The 18028-nt window shown below is 38.6% G+C and overlaps 1 protein-coding gene across 2 annotated transcripts in view; it reads left to right on the top strand.

The window, feature by feature from the left end:
- LOC140227496 (squamous cell carcinoma antigen recognized by T-cells 3-like) overlaps positions 1-18028 on the top strand; it is a 101048-nt gene that overhangs the window by 22527 nt on the left and 60493 nt on the right. For both annotated transcript variants that reach the window (XM_072307894.1, XM_072307895.1), the window contains 2 exons: positions 231-369; positions 1321-1428. In XM_072307894.1, coding sequence (XP_072163995.1) covers positions 231-369; positions 1321-1428 — 247 coding nt within the window. The remainder of the gene's footprint in view (positions 1-230; positions 370-1320; positions 1429-18028) is intronic.

An 18028-nucleotide genomic window follows, 5' to 3' on the forward strand; every position in this document is an offset into this window, starting at 1 on the left:
CTTCTCATCCAGCAGTGACTAAGCAGAAAGTTCAAAAATTCATAACTTTTAAACGGATTGTCCGATTTACCTCAAACTCTTGCTGATGTATTCTGTTGATATTGCTGCATTCACTTAATCTGCATGTCTATGAAGGTGAACTTGTCCTTTAATAATAAATTCCTTTTCATCCACTTACACTGAACTGTAAGGAGCTATTTAATACTTCTTTGTGTTTTTGTGGTGGTTAGGATGACAATCTTAAGATCAAGTCAGTCATTCTACCGGTGTATGAGAGAGCAGTGCGGAATTGCCCATGGTCTCCAATCTTATGGCAGAGATACCTGAGAGCACTGGAAAGACATGAAGAGCCTTTCAGCACAGTCCAGAGTAAGTTCTGATTACTGGATGACTCATGGCATGGTATCATGCTGTGAACTCGGCCTTTGGAAAGAGTAATTTCATAGTGATATGAAAGATAACAAGGTCATTGATTGTCAGCATATTTGACCAAAAAAAAAAAAAAAAAAATGAAATTCCAGTTGTCAGTGAAATAGCTTTTGTACAGGTTGCCTGTCTAGCCACCTTTTGTACCTAAATATTTATAACAGACAATCAACAATATCCAGTGATATTTGCATACAAATGGGGAAAGACAGTATGATGTACTGTAAAAGTGGATATTTTCGCGCGACTAATTTTTCGCGCTTGGCCTGGTAAGAAGAGTTTCACATGTTTTTAATTCCGCGGAATCAAGACATCAGCTACTGGAACATATGGCAAAAATATTTGTCTGCTTTTATTCTCGCGCTAGCTTCTGGTTGCGCAAAATGCGTGAAAATTTCAACACCACAAAAATTTCCACTTTTACAGTATTCTATTTCCAGGTTGCAAATCTTCACAACAGGGTGTTAAATCTAGCAGCGTGGTGGGTTTTTTACAGAGGTTTTTTAATAGCAGGTAGCCTGTGAGTATTTGTTGCTAGTAAACATTGCATCAGGATTCTAGGAAATATTCTGAGACATGCCCTCATGAAACCGCAGATCCTGTAAAAGTGATGACACGGTAGAACCTGCTACTCAGGAGATAGTTGCAGATTGAAGTCATTGTACACTTATTGTAAAGAACAGACGGCATAGAACAAAGAAGAGGAAGAAATGAATAGATTTAATGTGTGAGTTCATAAGCAAGCTAATTTGAATTATATCTATGCTGTAGGATGGTTTAAAGTATTACATGACAGATTTGTGTATGTGAACCTTGTTTACCAACAGGAGACTATTGAACAAGACTTGAATGTACATACACAGTATAAATTTTGTATGTCTCTTTGTATACCAGGTGTGTTTGAGAAGGCCCTTGTAGCCGGCTTCTCGGCAGCATCAGACTACTTGCAACTATGGCAGACATACACAGACTACCTAAGACGCAGGATTGACTGGGAAGTTGGTAGGGTCAAATTGATGAATTTTCCATTAATGATTCTCACATATTGAGGCATTGACTTCATTCATTTAGGCAGTTGTGTCATGAAAGTGACATTTCATAAACATGTTCAAGTTGACTGTTATAAACAGAGTAAAATGAGACAATGTTGAACATAGATGTAGGACATAAAATGAAGGATTGCTGACATGGTGGGTCACATATTGAGATAAGTTTATTGAATATGAATGATTGCCACACCCATGATATTGATGAAAATGTGTATTGTTTTAATGTAATTTGATGTGTTTATAGTACATTATAAGCCTGTGCAACAATTGTTATGTTGGAAGCCATATGTAATGAAGTTATTATATTCTATCTTGTCATGTGTACATTGATGAGTATCACTGACTTCAGCCCTACGTAGCACAAAGTGGGGGCTACAAAACCCCCCTCCCCCTCAACATTTTTTGCAATAATTCTTAATTAGGAAATTCTTTTTGCTTTTTTCATTCACATCTTGCGCACATTTTGAGACCTTATTTGCGAAAATTGGTGCTACACCTGCTGAGATATAGCACATTTTCGTGACCAATCTTTTCATTGACTTTTGTGTGTACAATGTATGAGTTTTGCCCTAGTGTTTTTGCCCAGTGTTTTGCCCAGTGTTTTTCCCTAGTTTTGCTCAGATGGCATCCTTTTTTGTTATTATCAACTAGTACTAGGTATTCAAGGAAAATCATAGATAATAAACAGAAGTACATAAATTAAAACAAGGAAATACATAAGAAATTTTGAAGACAAACGAGATATGAAACTCGTCAGACTGACGAGTTAGGTGATACGCTTGGGGTTATCAGATGTCGGTCATCTGTGATCGACAAAGAAAAGAATGTGATATAGACACCTTGAAGTTATAATTGAGTTTGCATGCAAAACCGTTTCCCTAACCTCTCGGCCACGGGACATCCACGGAAATGGTAAGGCAAAAAAGAAATGTATAGATATTACAGGGAGAAAAGTCAATGCCCACTCAACCAACGTGGCCGCGTGAACATGTATTGCATTGCTAGACGGAAATGCGGCCTTGTAACTACTGATGTCGCTATGCCATTTCTGGCAACTTGGGAAAAATACGTGCCGTAAACATAAAACCTATAATCGGCTGGTTTTGATACCTTGCCTTTAATCACAATTTTCAGTGTGATGACGTCATCAAAGTACAAAACAATGATGTGGTCTTGAAAGACAATTGTTCAAAGTACAACACCTTCGTCGTCGTCATTACATATTATGATCAGTTTGACAAAGTCAGCCTGCAAAATTTTGCAGCAGTCGAAGCAATATGGTCTCCAACACAAAAAAGAGGGATATGGTGTGTGTGTGTGTCTGTGTGTGTATAGGTGCGTTTATATACGAATGTGATTTCTACATGGACGATATATGTAATACAAAATTGAAGAAAAAAAAAGTAAAATAGCTAAGTAATTTGTTTCGTGATCTTGTGGGGTTCGAACCCGCACGTGTGCAACCTCACGTCTCTGAGACGTCGCCTTTAACCACTCGGCCATACGTCTCGACGAGAAAAAAAAGAGGAACGTAAACTTATGTATGTGAAAGATGAATCAGGAATCGTTTTGTCCACATTCCATTCTCATTTTCAGTTTTAAACTGCAAAATTGTCAAACTAATAAGGAGATTTCAAAGAATAACATGCATGATTACTGCAGCTTATTGTCTCAGTTACCACACACTTAAGTTACAGAGGAAATGGAGCAAAATCATCTGAGATAAAGGTGCTTAAACGTTGTCAAGTTAATGCACATAAAAAAAAATCACCTCCCATAGAGATAACACGTAAACTTGTCTGATTTTGAGTCTTTACCTTTAATAACAATTTGAAGTATGATGGTAAGTCTTCTTGAACCAAGAGTGTGGAACGCAAGCTTCTACGTGAAAGATGAATCATGACGATCACCCGTGACCGACACATCTTCAAAGGGATCAGTTATTAGAAGTGGAAGCCCTCGTGCCAAGCATATTGTCTCAGCAATTCCAAAGCAATGATACCCTTACATTTATGCATACCATAATTTCCCTCTGAAATCAATGGTAGGTATATTCATGTACAATTGCTTGCCTTGTCCATAAACTTTGCTTTACAAACTTTCAGTGAAACGTGTCATAACATAATTCTGTAACTCCATTAGCAGGGATTGACTTCATAAAGAAAGATATATCAAATTGAACGCTTAGCGCGTATAACTAAGGGGGATTTTAGCCTGATGCTCTGTTCTTCACTGCTCAGATACCAACAACACTCATTACCTACGGCTACGTATAGAGAAACAGCCATGACGAAAATAAGTTATTCCTTTTCTTTGGCAGATAGACACACAACCCCTTTAAACCACACTATAATTGACATGGAGGGACATGAAAAAGTTCATTACTACTACTGAACAGTGATGCCTTCTACTCATGTGGCACAAGATACCTCTATAGCAACATAAAACCTGTCTACAACTCCGTTATTGCGTCAAACAATAACATCCTGGAATTTCAAAGAGATGAGCGAGACGCCATACACCTGGCCTAGAGTTAATTCATTCAGTTGCCATTCCTGCTCCAGTTGAGTTATGCAAATTATTTTCCGACCTGTCTTGTGACAATATAACAGGAACAAACGTGGAGAAAAGGAAAGGGAAAAGGAAAGGTGGCAAGCGGGGCACTGTACCAAGGGCAATTTAAACAATACGTATGATAAATGAAGCAAATCCAACCTAGAGCCTCCGACAAAAAAAAAAAGAGGAACTTGAGCGACTGTGTGTCGTGGGGTAGTATAATTGATAAGATAATACGATAAATGACATCGATCGGAATAAAGCTGAACTGCCAAAAGAAACACAAAGAAAGAGAGAGAAAAAAATGATAGCGTCCTGCGGGTCTCGAACATCTCGTCCTAAGGTAGTGCATAATGACCATGCAGCGCGCTAAGTGACTATAAAGCCACACGGCTGTACCGAAGATTGGATGTGAAATTTATCTTTAATCTTTTTTTATTTATATATATATATATATATATATATATATATATATATATATATATTTATCTTAAATATTTATACCATATACAACATGAAAAAGTTCATTACTACTACTAAACAGTGATGCTTTCCATTCATGTGGCACAAGATACCTCTATAACAACATATAACCTGTCTACAACTTCGTTATTGGGTCAAACAATAACAACCTGGAATTTCAAAGAGATGAGCGAGACGCCATACACCTGGACTAGAGTTAATCAATTCAGCTCCCATTCCTGCAAGTTATTTAAACATACATGTTCCTACCTATCCTGTTACAGTATAACAATAACCAATGAAGAGAAAAGGAAAGAGCAAACGAAAGGTGGCAAGCGGGACACTGTAACAAGGGGCAATTTACAACATTAAGTGTGACAAAATTAATGAAGCAAACCCAATCTCCAAACTCCAATACAAAACAAGGGAAATAGAGCAGCCGTGTTCACGGGTTACGTACACTTGATAAAGTAATACGATAAATGACATCGGAGTAAAGCTGAACTGCCGAAAAAAAAAAGAGAAAAAAAAGAAAGAACGGATAAAAGTCCTGCGGGAGTCGAACCTCTCGCCTTCCGGTATGGCGTTATGAACAACCAGCGCGCTAACCGATTATGCCACATGGCTGTCCTGAAGATCGAGTGCGAAACTTAAATCTAAATACTATCGTGACAGTGTTGACTTGTGATGGCGCTATTCAACTTCCCACAAGTGGCAGCGTGGATTCGATCAATATACAGTTGCAAAGAAAAATTGGGAATCGTTCCGTACAGATTGCATTCTCATTTTCAGTTTTAAATTGCAAAATTGTCAACCTGATGAGGAGATTTGAAAACATAAAATGCATGATTACTAAAGCTTGTTGTCTCAGCTACAACATATTTATGTTTCAGAGGAAATGGAGTAAAATCAGATGAGGTAAAGGTGCTTAAACGTTGTCAAGTCAATGCATGGTTTAAAAAAAAATCACCTCCCATAGACATAACACGTAAACTTGTCTGATTTTGAGTCTTTACCTTTAATCACAATTTCTAGTATGATGACGTCATCATATTTCAAAACCATCACATGGCCTTGAAAGGCAAATGTTCAAAGTGCAACATATCTGAATTTGGGGTAATATTGAGCTTAAACAACAGAGATACGAGCAAATGAATGTCAGAAACAGTACCTCAAAAAAATCAATTCCACTTTTTTGATTTAAAATGACGATATGATGACGTCATCGCGTATTCCTGGCAATACTGATACTTGGAATGTTACTTACAATTCATATACTTTTGTAACATGCAATAGAAATATAGGGTCAACGGACGATTTAAAGAGCTATGGCGAAATAAACAAAGACATGTTTTTTCACTATATTTGCAGAAAGACGCGCACGCGGAATTTCAACTTTGACGCCAGTGCATTCCTTTGTTATAGGTCGTAATCGATCGGAAATCAATGGATATTATTACTCAAAGTATCAGGAATCCAAATCAGTCAAAAAAATTGCATTTTCATGTTGCTTACGGGCTCTGCGCGCGAAATTGCGCGGACGGACGCGCACGCGAGAAAATGTTTGAAACGCTTAAAATTGTCTGAAACTTCGAGATTTCCCATTGGGAAGTCGTTTTGAGCCTTTTAAAATTTTGACGCGCGCTTACGCGCGCGTAATGATGACCTGTGTAACTAGCGTTAAAAAGTAAGATAGAGCGTGACCTGAACTTCATGTCCACCGAAAATGATACAGAAATGACATCTAGTTAGGTGATACGCTATCAGCGTATCACCTATTGTGATTGTCAAAATTTCTCTTTTTTTTTATTCTTCTTTCTTTCTGCCACATTTTGTGTCGTCAATATCTCAAGAATGACATTACGAAATAACATGACATTTTCAGTCAACATGTCTCATGACAAAATCTAGCCACAATAAGGTTTTCATGACAGTAACATATCTATGACGTCATCTAGGCGCCATTTTGTGATTTTCGGACTTTGTCACATGATCGATCATAACTTCATAACTAGATGTCATTTCTGTATCATTTTCGGTGGACCTGAAGTTCAGGTCACGCTCTATCTTACTTTTTAACGCTAGTTACACAGGTCATCATTACGCGCGCGTAAGCGCGCGTCAAAATTTTAAAAGGCTCAAAACGACTTCCCAATGGGAAATCTCGAAGTTTCAGACAATTTTAAGCGTTTCAAACATTTTCTCGCGTGCGCGTCCGTCCGCGCAATTTCGCGCGCAGAGCCCGTAAGCAACATGAAAATGCAATTTTTTTGACTGATTTGGATTCCTTATACTCTGAGTAACAATATCCATTGATTTCCGATCGATTTCGACCTATAACAAAGGAATGCACTGGCGTCAAAGTTGAAATTCCGCGTGCGCGTCTTTCTGCAAATATAGTGAAAAAACATGTCTTGTTTATTTCGCCATAGCTCTTTAAATCGTCCGTTGACCCCATATTTCTATTGCATATTACAAAAGTATATGAATTGTAAATAACATTCCAAGTATCAATATTGCCAGGAACACGCGATGACGTCATCATATCGTCATTTTAAATTAAAAAAGTGGAATTGATTTTTTTGAGGTACTGTTTCAGACATTCATTTGCTCGTATCTCTGTTGTTTAAGCTCAATATTATCCCAAATTCAGATATGTTGTACTTTGAACATTTGCCTCTCAAGTCCATGTGATGGTTTTGAAATATGATGACGTCATCATACTAGAAATTGTAATTAAAGGTAAAGACTCAAAATCAGACAAGTTTACGTGTTATGTCTATGGGAGGTGATTTTTTTTCAAACCATGCATTGACTTGACAACGTTTAAGCACCTTTACCTCATCTGTTTTTGCTCCATTTCCTCTGAAACATACGTATGTTGTAGCTGAGACAATAAGCTTTAGTAATCGTGCATTTTATGTTTTCAAATCTCCTCATTAGGTTGATAATTTTGTAGTTTAAAACTGAAAATGAGAATGCAATCTGTACATAACGATTCCCAATTTTTCTTTGCAACTGTATATTGATCGAATCCACGCTGCCACTTGTGAGAAGTTGAATAGCGCCATCACAAGTCAACTAGTCACGATAGTATTATTATATATTTAAGTTTCGCATTCACTCTTCAGGACATCCGTGTGGCGTAATCGCTTAGCGCTGGGTGTTCATAACGCCATACCGGAAGGTGAGAAGTTCGACTCCCGCAGGACTTTTCCCGTTCTTTTTGTTTTTCTTTTCTTCTTTTTTTTCGGCAGGTCAGCTTTACTCCGATGTCATTTATCATATTATTTTATCAAGTGTACGTAACCCGTGAACACGGCTGCTCTATTTCCCTTGTTTTGTATTGGAGTTTGGCGGATTGGGTTTGCTTCGTTAATTTTGTCACACTTAATGTTGTAAATTGCCCCTTGTTACAGTGTCCCGCTTGCCACCTTTCGTTTGCTCTTTCCTTTTCTCTTCATTGGTTATTGTTATACTGTAACAGGATAGGTAGGAACATGTACGTTTGAATAACTTGCAGGAATGGGAGCTGAATTGATTAACTCTAGTCCAGGTGTATGGCGTCTCGCTCATCTCTTTGAAATTCCAGGTTGTTATTGTTTGACCCAATAACGGAGATGTAGACAGGTTTTATGTTGCTATAGAGGTATCTTGTGCCACATGAATTGAAGGCATCACTGTTTAGTAGTAGTAATGAACTTGTTCATGTTGTAAATGATATAAAGATATGAATTTCACATCCAGTCTTCGGGACAGCCGTGTGGCTTTATAGTCGCTTAGCGCGCTGCATGGTCATTATGCACTACCTTAGGACGAGATGTTCGAGACCCGCAGGACGCTATTATTTTTTTTCTCTCTCTCTTTCTTTGTTTTTCTTTTGGCAGTTCAGCTTCATTCCGATGTCATTACCCCACGACACACAGTCACTCAAGTTCCCTTTTTTTTGTCGGAGGCTGGAGGTTGGATTTGCTTCATTTATCATACGTAATGTTGTAAATTGCCCTTGGTATACAGTGCCCCGCTTGCCACCTTTCGTTTTCTCTTTCCTTTTCTCTACGTTTGTTCCTGTTACACTGCACAAGACAGGTCGGGAAATAATTTACATAATTCAACTGGAGCAGGAATGGCAACTGAATAAATTAACTCTAGGCCAGGTGTATGGCGTCTAGCTCATCTCTTTGAAATTCCAGATTGTTATTGTTTGACCCAATAGCGGAATTGTAGACAGGTTTTATGTTGCTATAGAGGTATCTTGTGCCACATGAGTAGAAGGCATCACTGTTTAGTAGTAGTAATGAACTTTTTCATGTCCCTCCATGTCAGTTATAGGGGTTGTGTGTCTATCTGCCAAAGAAAAGGAAAACTTATTTTCGTCATGGCTGTTTCTCTATACGTAGCCGTAGGTGATGAGTGTTGTTGGTATCTGAGCAGTAAATAACATAACATCAGGCTGAAATCCCCCTTAGTTATACGCGCTAAGCGTTCAATTGATATTTATCATCTTGATTTATGTAGTCAATCACTGCTAATGGACGGTTACAGAATTATGTTATGACACCTTTCACTGAAAGTTTGTAAAGTAAAGTTTGTGGACAAGGCAAGCAATTGTACATGAATAATACCATTGATTTCAGAGGGAAATTATGGTATACCTAAATGTAAGGGTATCATTGCTTTGGAATTGCTGAGACAATATTATCTTGGCACGAGGGCTTCCACTTCTAATAACAGATCCCTTTGAAGATGTGTCAGTCACGGGTGATCGTCATGATTCACCTTTCACGTAGAAGGTATACGTTCCACACTCTTAGTTCGAGAAGACTTACCATCATACTTCAAATTGTGATTAAAGGTAAAGACTCAAAATCAGACAAGTTGACGTGTTATGTCTATGGAAGGTGATTTTTTTTTTTTAACCATGCATTGACTTGACAACGTTTAAGCACCTTTATCTCAACTGATTTTGCTCCATTTCCTCTGAAACTTAAGTATGTGGTAGCTCAGACAATAAGCTGCAGTAATCATGCATTTTATTTTTTCAAATCTCCTCATCAGGTTGATAATTTTGCAGCTAAAAACTGAAAATGAGAATGGAATGTGGACAAAACGATTCCTGAATCATCTTTCACGTATAAGCTTACGTTCCTCATATTTTCTCGTCAAGACGTACTGTCATGGCCGAGAGGATAAAGGCGACGTCACAAGAGACGTGAGGTTGCACACGTACGGGTTCGAACCCCATAAGAGCACGAAACAAAATACTTATATCTTTTGCTTTTTTCCTTTTATGGAGTATTCACCTTCGTCCATGTAGAAATCACGTTTTCATGTAAACGTACACACACACACACACACACACACACACACACAATATCCCTTTGTTTTTTGTTGGAGACCACATTGCTTTGACAGGCAACTTGGACTTGAAATTACAAATGTTAAAGTGAAGATGACTTTTAAAAGACCGCATGGCCATGTTTGATTTTTTTTTTTACAATATAAAGACCTATTGGTAAATATTCATTCACATATCCTTTCCAATCAACTTACTTGGACACGCCGACACCACTACACGAAATTTTCAATTAGTTGCATGACAGAAACAATTTCATCTGAATTATGTAGGACTGTATAAAGAATTGGACTTCACGAACATTTCTCAATATTACTTCAAGTCGCTACTTTACATTATTTTCGTTGTCGATCATTGAAAATGAGAATGGAATCTGGTTGAAACGATTCAAGATTTATCTTTGTAACTGTATATTGATCGAATCCACACGGCCACTCGTGGGAAGTTGAATAGCGCTATCAGTCACTTGACGTATATAGCCAAAAAACTGAATATAAATGTATAGCATACATAGATATATTTAAGTTTCGCACAGGAAGTTGAATAGCGCTATCAGTCACTTGACGTATATAGCCAAAAAACTGAATATCAATGTATAGCATACATAGATATATTTAAGTTTCGCACAAGATCTTCGGATCTTCCATGTGGCAGAATTGCTTAGCACGCTGCGTGTTTATAATGCCCGACCGGAAGGAGAGAAGTTAATCGAGTCCCGCAGGACTTTTTCCTTTTATTTCTTTTTTCTTTCTTTTTTTCTGCAGTTCAGCTTCACTCTGATGTCATGAACACAGCTACTCTATTTCCCTTGTTTTGTATTGGAGTTTGGAGGTTGGGTTTGCTTCTTTAATTTTGTCACACGTAATGTTGTAAATTGCCCCTTGAATTAAAACAGTACCCCGCTTGCCACCATTCGTTTTCTCTTTCCTTTTCTCTTCATTTGTTCTTGTTCTACTGTAGCAGGATGTTTAGGAACGTGTACGTTTATATAATTAACAGGAATGGGAACTGAATTAATTAACTCTAGTCCAGGTGCATGGCGTCTCGCTTATCTCTTTGGAATTCCAGGTTGTTATTGTTTGACCAAATGACGGAGTTAAAGACAGGCAGGGAAGGAAGTGACGTGATATTGCTTCATAATGAGGAATTTCGGGCAACACCTTTCCAAGTGTAGTGATTATGACGGCGTTCTCTGCCGTTTATTTTCGTCATGGTTGTTTCACTACTTCAGCCATAGGTGACATATGTTGTTGGCATCTGGGAGAATAGAACAGATCTGTACCAAACTGGAATAGCCCTATAAGCAATGTGGTAAGCGTTCAATTTTTTGCATTATCTTTCTTCTTTAAAGTCAGTCATTACTGATCGAAACACACAATATAATATGACACGTTCTACTGGTAGTTTAGGAAAAGGGAGTTACTGCACGATGCAATGATAAATGTGCTACCATTGATTTTAGAGACGTCATTGTGGTGTGATACTGGTGATGGTAAGGGAACCATAGATTGCTTTTAAAGTAATGAGACAATCATTGGACCTTTGCATCAAGACCGTATTCCCATCTAGAATATAATGCATGTTCGTGCGGCGTTTTTTTTTAAATCCTGACGTGGGCATTTTCTTTTTCTTGTTTTTAATTCAAGAATGTTATATCTAAATTTGTTTCTTTCCCCTAACATTTTTTTTTGTTGAATATAAAGTTGGACGTTCCGTGACCGAGTAGAAAAGCAGCGATTTAGTTACAGTTTCAATGCATCTTGTTTACCATCTTCTCTTACATTAAATTGATGGTTTTTATATTTGACATGGTCTGTCTATTTGCCAGTTTATGCTCATAAAACACTGCTATAACAACTAATACATTTGCTTCACTTGTCACACGCAATGATATGGATTGCAGTTGTGCATGCAGTTTTCCTTTTGCCACCTCTCGTTTTTCTCTCCCCCTTTCCCTCACTTTGGTTTTGTTATACTGCAGATGGGAATGATTACAATAACATAACCCAACTTGAGGTAGGAATGAGAACTGAATAAATTAACTCTAGGCCAGGTGAATATAGCGTCTCGCTCATATCTTTCAAATTTCAGGTTGTCATTGTTCGACCAACGGAGTTGAAGACAGGCTTTATGTTGCTATAGAGGTATCTCGCGCCACATGAATGGAATGCATACGCTGTTTAGTATTAGTAATGAACTTTTTCATGTCCATCCCTGCCAATAAAAGTGTGTTTGACGAGGTTCTGTGCCATTCTGCCTACGAGAAAACAAAGTTTTATTTTCGCCATGGCTGTTTCGCTATGCGTAGCCGTGGGTAATGGATGTTGTTGGCATGTGGGCAGTAAAGAACCGAGTATCATGCTATAATACCCCCCCCCCCCCCCCCCCGTTAGGTTCTAAGCGTTCAATACGGTGATATATCTTTCTTCTTTATTATATCAATCACTGCCGATGGAATTACAGAATTATGTTATGACACGTTTCACTGAAAGCTTTAAAAACAAAGTTTATGCACGATACAAGTAATGGTGCATGAGTCCTATAGACCATTGATTTTAGGTGAGAAATTATGATATGCCTATAGTAGGGGTGTCATTGATTAGGAATTAATGAAACGATTAAGCACTCCTTCCACTTCTAACTGTCCCCTTTGAATGTGTGTCGATCACGTGAGATCGTTATAAATTATCATTCACGTATAAGCTTACGTTCAAAGTGTACTCTTAGTTAGAGGAGACCTATAGTTACATGGTTAAAGGCGATGTCTCTTTCGCTGGAGCCGTACGTTTGGCCCATTTTTCTTTTGCCCTTTTCTCTTTAATTGAGGTATCACTTTCGTCCAGGATAAATCACATTCTCATGTAAACAGACTCCCTTGCTCTATATCCCTTGTTTTGTATCGGAGGCTTCATTGGTTTTAATGCTGGTAAATCTCACAGGCTTGTATATAGCTGTAAGAGATCTCTGAACTGAGCATTGTAATAGCAAGATTAGAGGGAGTCATATTGGTTATGTAAATAATGGTCAAAGGTCATGTTTTAAAAGGCCACTGTTAATGCCAGGATGGTTATAAACACTTAATTGTCATATTTTATTTGTACGTGCCGAGGATCGCTTGGACCCCGTTTAGAGTGCGAGGCTCGGCCGCGGCTCGGCCGCGGCTCGGCCGCGCCGAGCCCACCTTCATTTCGGTGTAAACGCGCAAAAGGCCAAATGCGGGGCCAAAATTGGCCTCGCATTATGCCACGCTCTGGAGGTGGTCTCGGCCGCGGTCGAGCTGCGGTCGCGCCCGGCCTTTTTCTCAGTGTAAGCGCAAAGTGGGCTAAATGCGCGGCCAATTTTAGTCTGGCTTCCAAACCCTCGCCTGTACTATTTCGCTATTCAGGATATTAACCACTTTAACGTCGAAAACTAGGATAGTTTAAGGTGGTTTTGTCCTGCAAAGGATTTTCTCCTTCGGCAAAGGCCTTTGCCCGAACGGCGACTTCGTCGCCATGGAATTCAGTTGGCAAAGGATCTGAAAACCAGACAATACCAAATTGCGTTTGTTTAAAAGTAGAGCGCCACTACGACAAAATATTGAAAGGTTTGAATCAAAAGTGCGGCCGAGCCCGGCAGTGTAAACGGACTAAATTGCGGGGCTCGGCCTCGCAATTGAGGTTGGCCTTGGCCGCGGCTCGGCCCAGCCCCGCACCGTAAACGGGGTCTAAGTTTATGCACTGTACGTACTCAAAAAGTCCGTAAATCGACTTAGTCGCACACGCACAGAATTTCCACTTAGTTTGTGTGACAGAAAAACAAATGTGATCTGAATAATGTAGGCCCAAAAAAGTTCAACTAAGTATCTCATTATAACTTCAGTGTGCTATATTACATTCTTTTCTTTGTCGATCACGGATGACCGACATCTGATGAACCCAAGCGTATCACCTAACTCGTCCTCAGTGTGACGAGTTTCATATCTCGTTTCTTTTTATTCTTCTTTCTTTCTGGACAATTTTGTGTCATCAATATCTCAAGAATGACATTACGGAATAACATGACATTTTCAGGGAACATGTCTCATGACAAAATCTAGCCACAATAAGGTTTTCATGACAGTAACATATCTATGACGTCATCTAGGCGCCATTTTGTGATTTTCGGACCATGTTACATGATCGATCATAACTTCATAACTAAAGGTCATTTCTGTATCATTTTCGGTTGACATTAAGTTCAGGTCACGCTCTATCTTACATTTTAATGCTAATTACTTAGGACATCATTACGCGCGCGTACGCGCGCGTCAAACTTTTAAAAGGCTCAAAACAACTTTCCAATGGGAAATCTCGAAGTTTCAGACAATTTTAAGCGTTTCGCGCGTAGGCGTCCGTCCGCGCATTTTCGCGCGCAGTGCGCGTAAGCAACACGAGAATGCAATTGTTTTGACAGATTTGGATTCCTGATACATTAAGTAACAATATCCAATGATTTCCGATCAATTTTGACTTATAACAAAGGAATGCGCTGGGGTCAAAGTTGAAATTTCTTGTGCGCGTCTATGTGGAAATATAGCGAAAAACATGTCTTTGTTTATTTCGCCATAGCTCTTTAAAACGCGGGGTGACCCTATGTTTTTATTGCATATTACAAAAGCATATGAATTGGAAATAACATTTCAAGCATCAACATTTCCCGAAATACATTATGACGTCATCATATCATTATCTGAAATCAAAAAAGTGGAATTAATTTTTTTGAGGTACTGTTTCTGACATTCATTTGCTCGTATCTCTCTTGTTTAAGCTCAATATTATCCCAAATTCAGATATGTTTTACTTTGAACATTTGCCTTTCAAGTCCATGTCATGGTTTTGAAATTTAATGACATCATCATACCTTAAATTGTGATTAAAGGTAAAGACGCAAAATCGGACAAGTTTACGTGTATTGTCTATGGGAGGTGATTTTTTTTTAGACCATGCATTGACTTGACAACGTTTAAGCACCTTTATCTCAGCTGATTTTACTCCATTTCCTCTGAAACTTAAGTATGTTGTAGCTCAGACAATAAACTGCAGTCGTCATGCATTTTATATTTTAAAATCTCCTCATGAGGTCGACAATTATGTAGTTAAAAACTGAAAATGAGAATGCAATCTGTACGGAGCGATTGGCGATTGTTGTTTGCAACTGTATATTGGTCGAATCCACGCGGCCACTTGTGGGAAGTTGAATAGCGCCATCTCCGTCAACAGTCACGATTGTATAATTAAAATTTTTAAGTTTCGCAAACGATCTTCGGGACAGCCGTGTGGCGTAATCGCTTAGCGCGCTGGGTGTTCATAACGCCATACAGGAAGGCGAGAAGTTCGACTCCCGCAGGACTTTTACCTTTTTTTCTTTCTTTTTTTTTTTGGCTGTTCAGCTATACTTGATGTCATTTATCGTATTATTTTATCAAGTATACGTAAGCCGTGAACACGGCTGCTCTATTTCCCTTAATTGTTTTGTATCGGAGTTTGGAGATTGGGTTTGCTTCATTAATTTTGTCACACTTAATGTTGTAAATTGCCCCTTGTTACAGTGTCCCGCTTGCCACCTTTCGTTTGCTCTTTCCTTTTCTATTCATTGGTTCTTGTTATATTGTAACAGGATAGGTAGGAACATGTACGTTTAGATAACTGGCAGGAATGGGAGCTGAATTGATTAACTCTAGTCCAGGTGTATGGCGCCTCGCTCATCTCTTTGAAATTCCAGGTTGTTATTGTTTGACCCAATAACGGAGTTGTAGACAGGTTTTATGTTTCCATAGAGGTATCTTGTGCCACATGAGTGGAAGGCATCACTGTTTAGTAGTAGTAGTAATGAACTTTTTCATCTTGTAAATGATATTAAGTTATGAATTTCACATCCAATCTTCGGGACAGCCGTGTGGCTTTATAGTCGCTTAGCCCGCTGCATTGTCATTATGCACTACCTTAGGACGAGATGTTCGAGACCCGCAGGACGCTATTATTTTTTTTCTCTCTCTCTCTTTCTTTGTTTTTCTTTTGGCAGTTCTGCTTTATTCCGATGTCATTTATCGTATTATCTTATCAAGTATACTACACCACGAGACACAGTCACTCAAGTTCCATTTTTTTTTTGTCGGAGGCTGGAGGTTGTATTTGCTTCATTTATCATACGTAATGTTGTAAATTGCCCTTGGTATACAGTGCCCCGCTTGCCACCTTTCGTTTCTCTTTCCTTTTCTCTACGTTTGTTCCTGTTACACTGCACAAGACAGGTCGGAAAATAATTTACATAACTCAACTGGAGCAGGAATGGCAACTGAATGAATTAACTCTAGGCCAGGTGTATAACGGCGTCTCGCTCATCTCTTTGAAATTCCAGGTTGTTATTGTTTGACCCAATAATGGAATTGTAGACAGGTTTTATGTTGCTATAGAGGTATCTTGTGCCACATGAGTAGAAGGCATGACTGCTCAGTAGTAGTAATGAACTTTTTCATGTCCGTCCATGTCAATTATAGTGTGTTTAAAGGGGTTGTGCGTCTATCTGCCAAAGAAAAGGAAAACCTTATTTTCGCCATGGCTGTTTCTCTATACGTAGCCGTAGGTGGTGAGTGTTGTTGGTATCTGAGCAGTGAAGAACAGGGCATCAGGCTAAAATCCCCCTTAGTTATACGCGCTAAGCGTTCAATGTGATATATCTTTATTTATGTAGTCAATCACTGCTAATGGAGTTACAGAATTATGTTATGACACGTTTCACTGAAAGTTTGTAAAGCAAAGTTTATGGACAAGGCAAGCAATTGTACATGAATAATACCATTGATTTCAGAGGGAAATTATGTTATACCTAAATGTAAGAGTATCACTGCTTTGGAATTGGTGAGACAATATGCTTGGCACGAGGGCTTCCACTTCTAATAGCTGATCCCTTTGAAGATTTGTCGGTCACGGGTGATCGTCATGATTCATCTTTCACGTAGAAGCTTCCGTTCCACACTCTTAGTTCGATAAGACTTACCATCACACTTCAAATTGTGATTAAAGGTAAAGACGCAAAATCGGACAAGTTTACGTGTTATGTCAATGGGAGGTGATTTTTTTTTAAAACCATGCATTGCCTTGACAACGTTTAAGCACCTTTATCTCAGCTGATTTTGCTTTATTTCCTCTGAATCTATAGTATGTTGTAGCTGAGACAATAAGCTGCAGAAATCATGCATTTTATTTTTGCAAATCTCATCAGGTTGATAATTTTGCAGTTTAAAACTGAAAATGAGAATGAAATGTGGACCAGACGATTACTGAATTATCTTTCACATACATAAGTTTACGTTCCTCATATTTTCTCGTCGAGACGTATGGCCGAGTGGTTAAAGGCGACGTCTCAGAGACGTGAGGTTGCGGGTTCGAACCCCACAAGAGCACGAAACAAAATACTTATTTTTTTTTTACTTTTTTTCTTCAATGGAGTACTACACCTTCACCTATGCAGAAATCACGTTCGCATGTAACCGCACCTATACGCACACACACACAATATCCCTTTGTTTTGTGTTGGAGACCAAAGCGCTTCGACTGGAAATTTCGACTTGAAAATACAAATGTAAATGTGAAGGTGACCCTTAAAAGACCTTATCGCCATGTTTGATTTCTGTTTTTTTAACAGTATAAAGACCTATTGGTAAATATTCATTTACATATCCTGTCTGATCGACTTACTTGCCCACGCCGACACACGCATGAAATGTTCACATGGTTGCATGACAGAAACAATTTCATCTGAATTATGTGGGACTGTATAAAGAATAGGACTTCACGAATGTGTCTCATGTCCTCTATTTGTCTGTTTATGCTAAAAAAACAACTGCTATAACATCTAATACATTTTGCTTCACTTGTCACACAAAAGGTTATAAATTGCAGTTGTGCAGTATATTTTTGCCAGCTCTCGTCTTCTCTTCCCTTTTCGCTACGTTTGTTTTGTTATACTGAAGGTGGGGATTTATGCATTTATATAAATACTTCAACTTGTGTGGGAAAAAGAACTGAATTGATTTACTCTAAGCCAGGTGTATACCGTCTCGCTCATCTCTGTGATATTTCATACTGTATTGTTTGACCCAATAACGGAGTTGTAGACAGGCTTTATGTTGCTTTAGAGGTATTTTGCGCCACATGAG

Source organism: Diadema setosum, chromosome 4, assembly GCF_964275005.1.
Source record: "Diadema setosum chromosome 4, eeDiaSeto1, whole genome shotgun sequence".
Classification (NCBI taxonomy): Eukaryota; Metazoa; Echinodermata; class Echinoidea; order Diadematoida; family Diadematidae; genus Diadema; species Diadema setosum.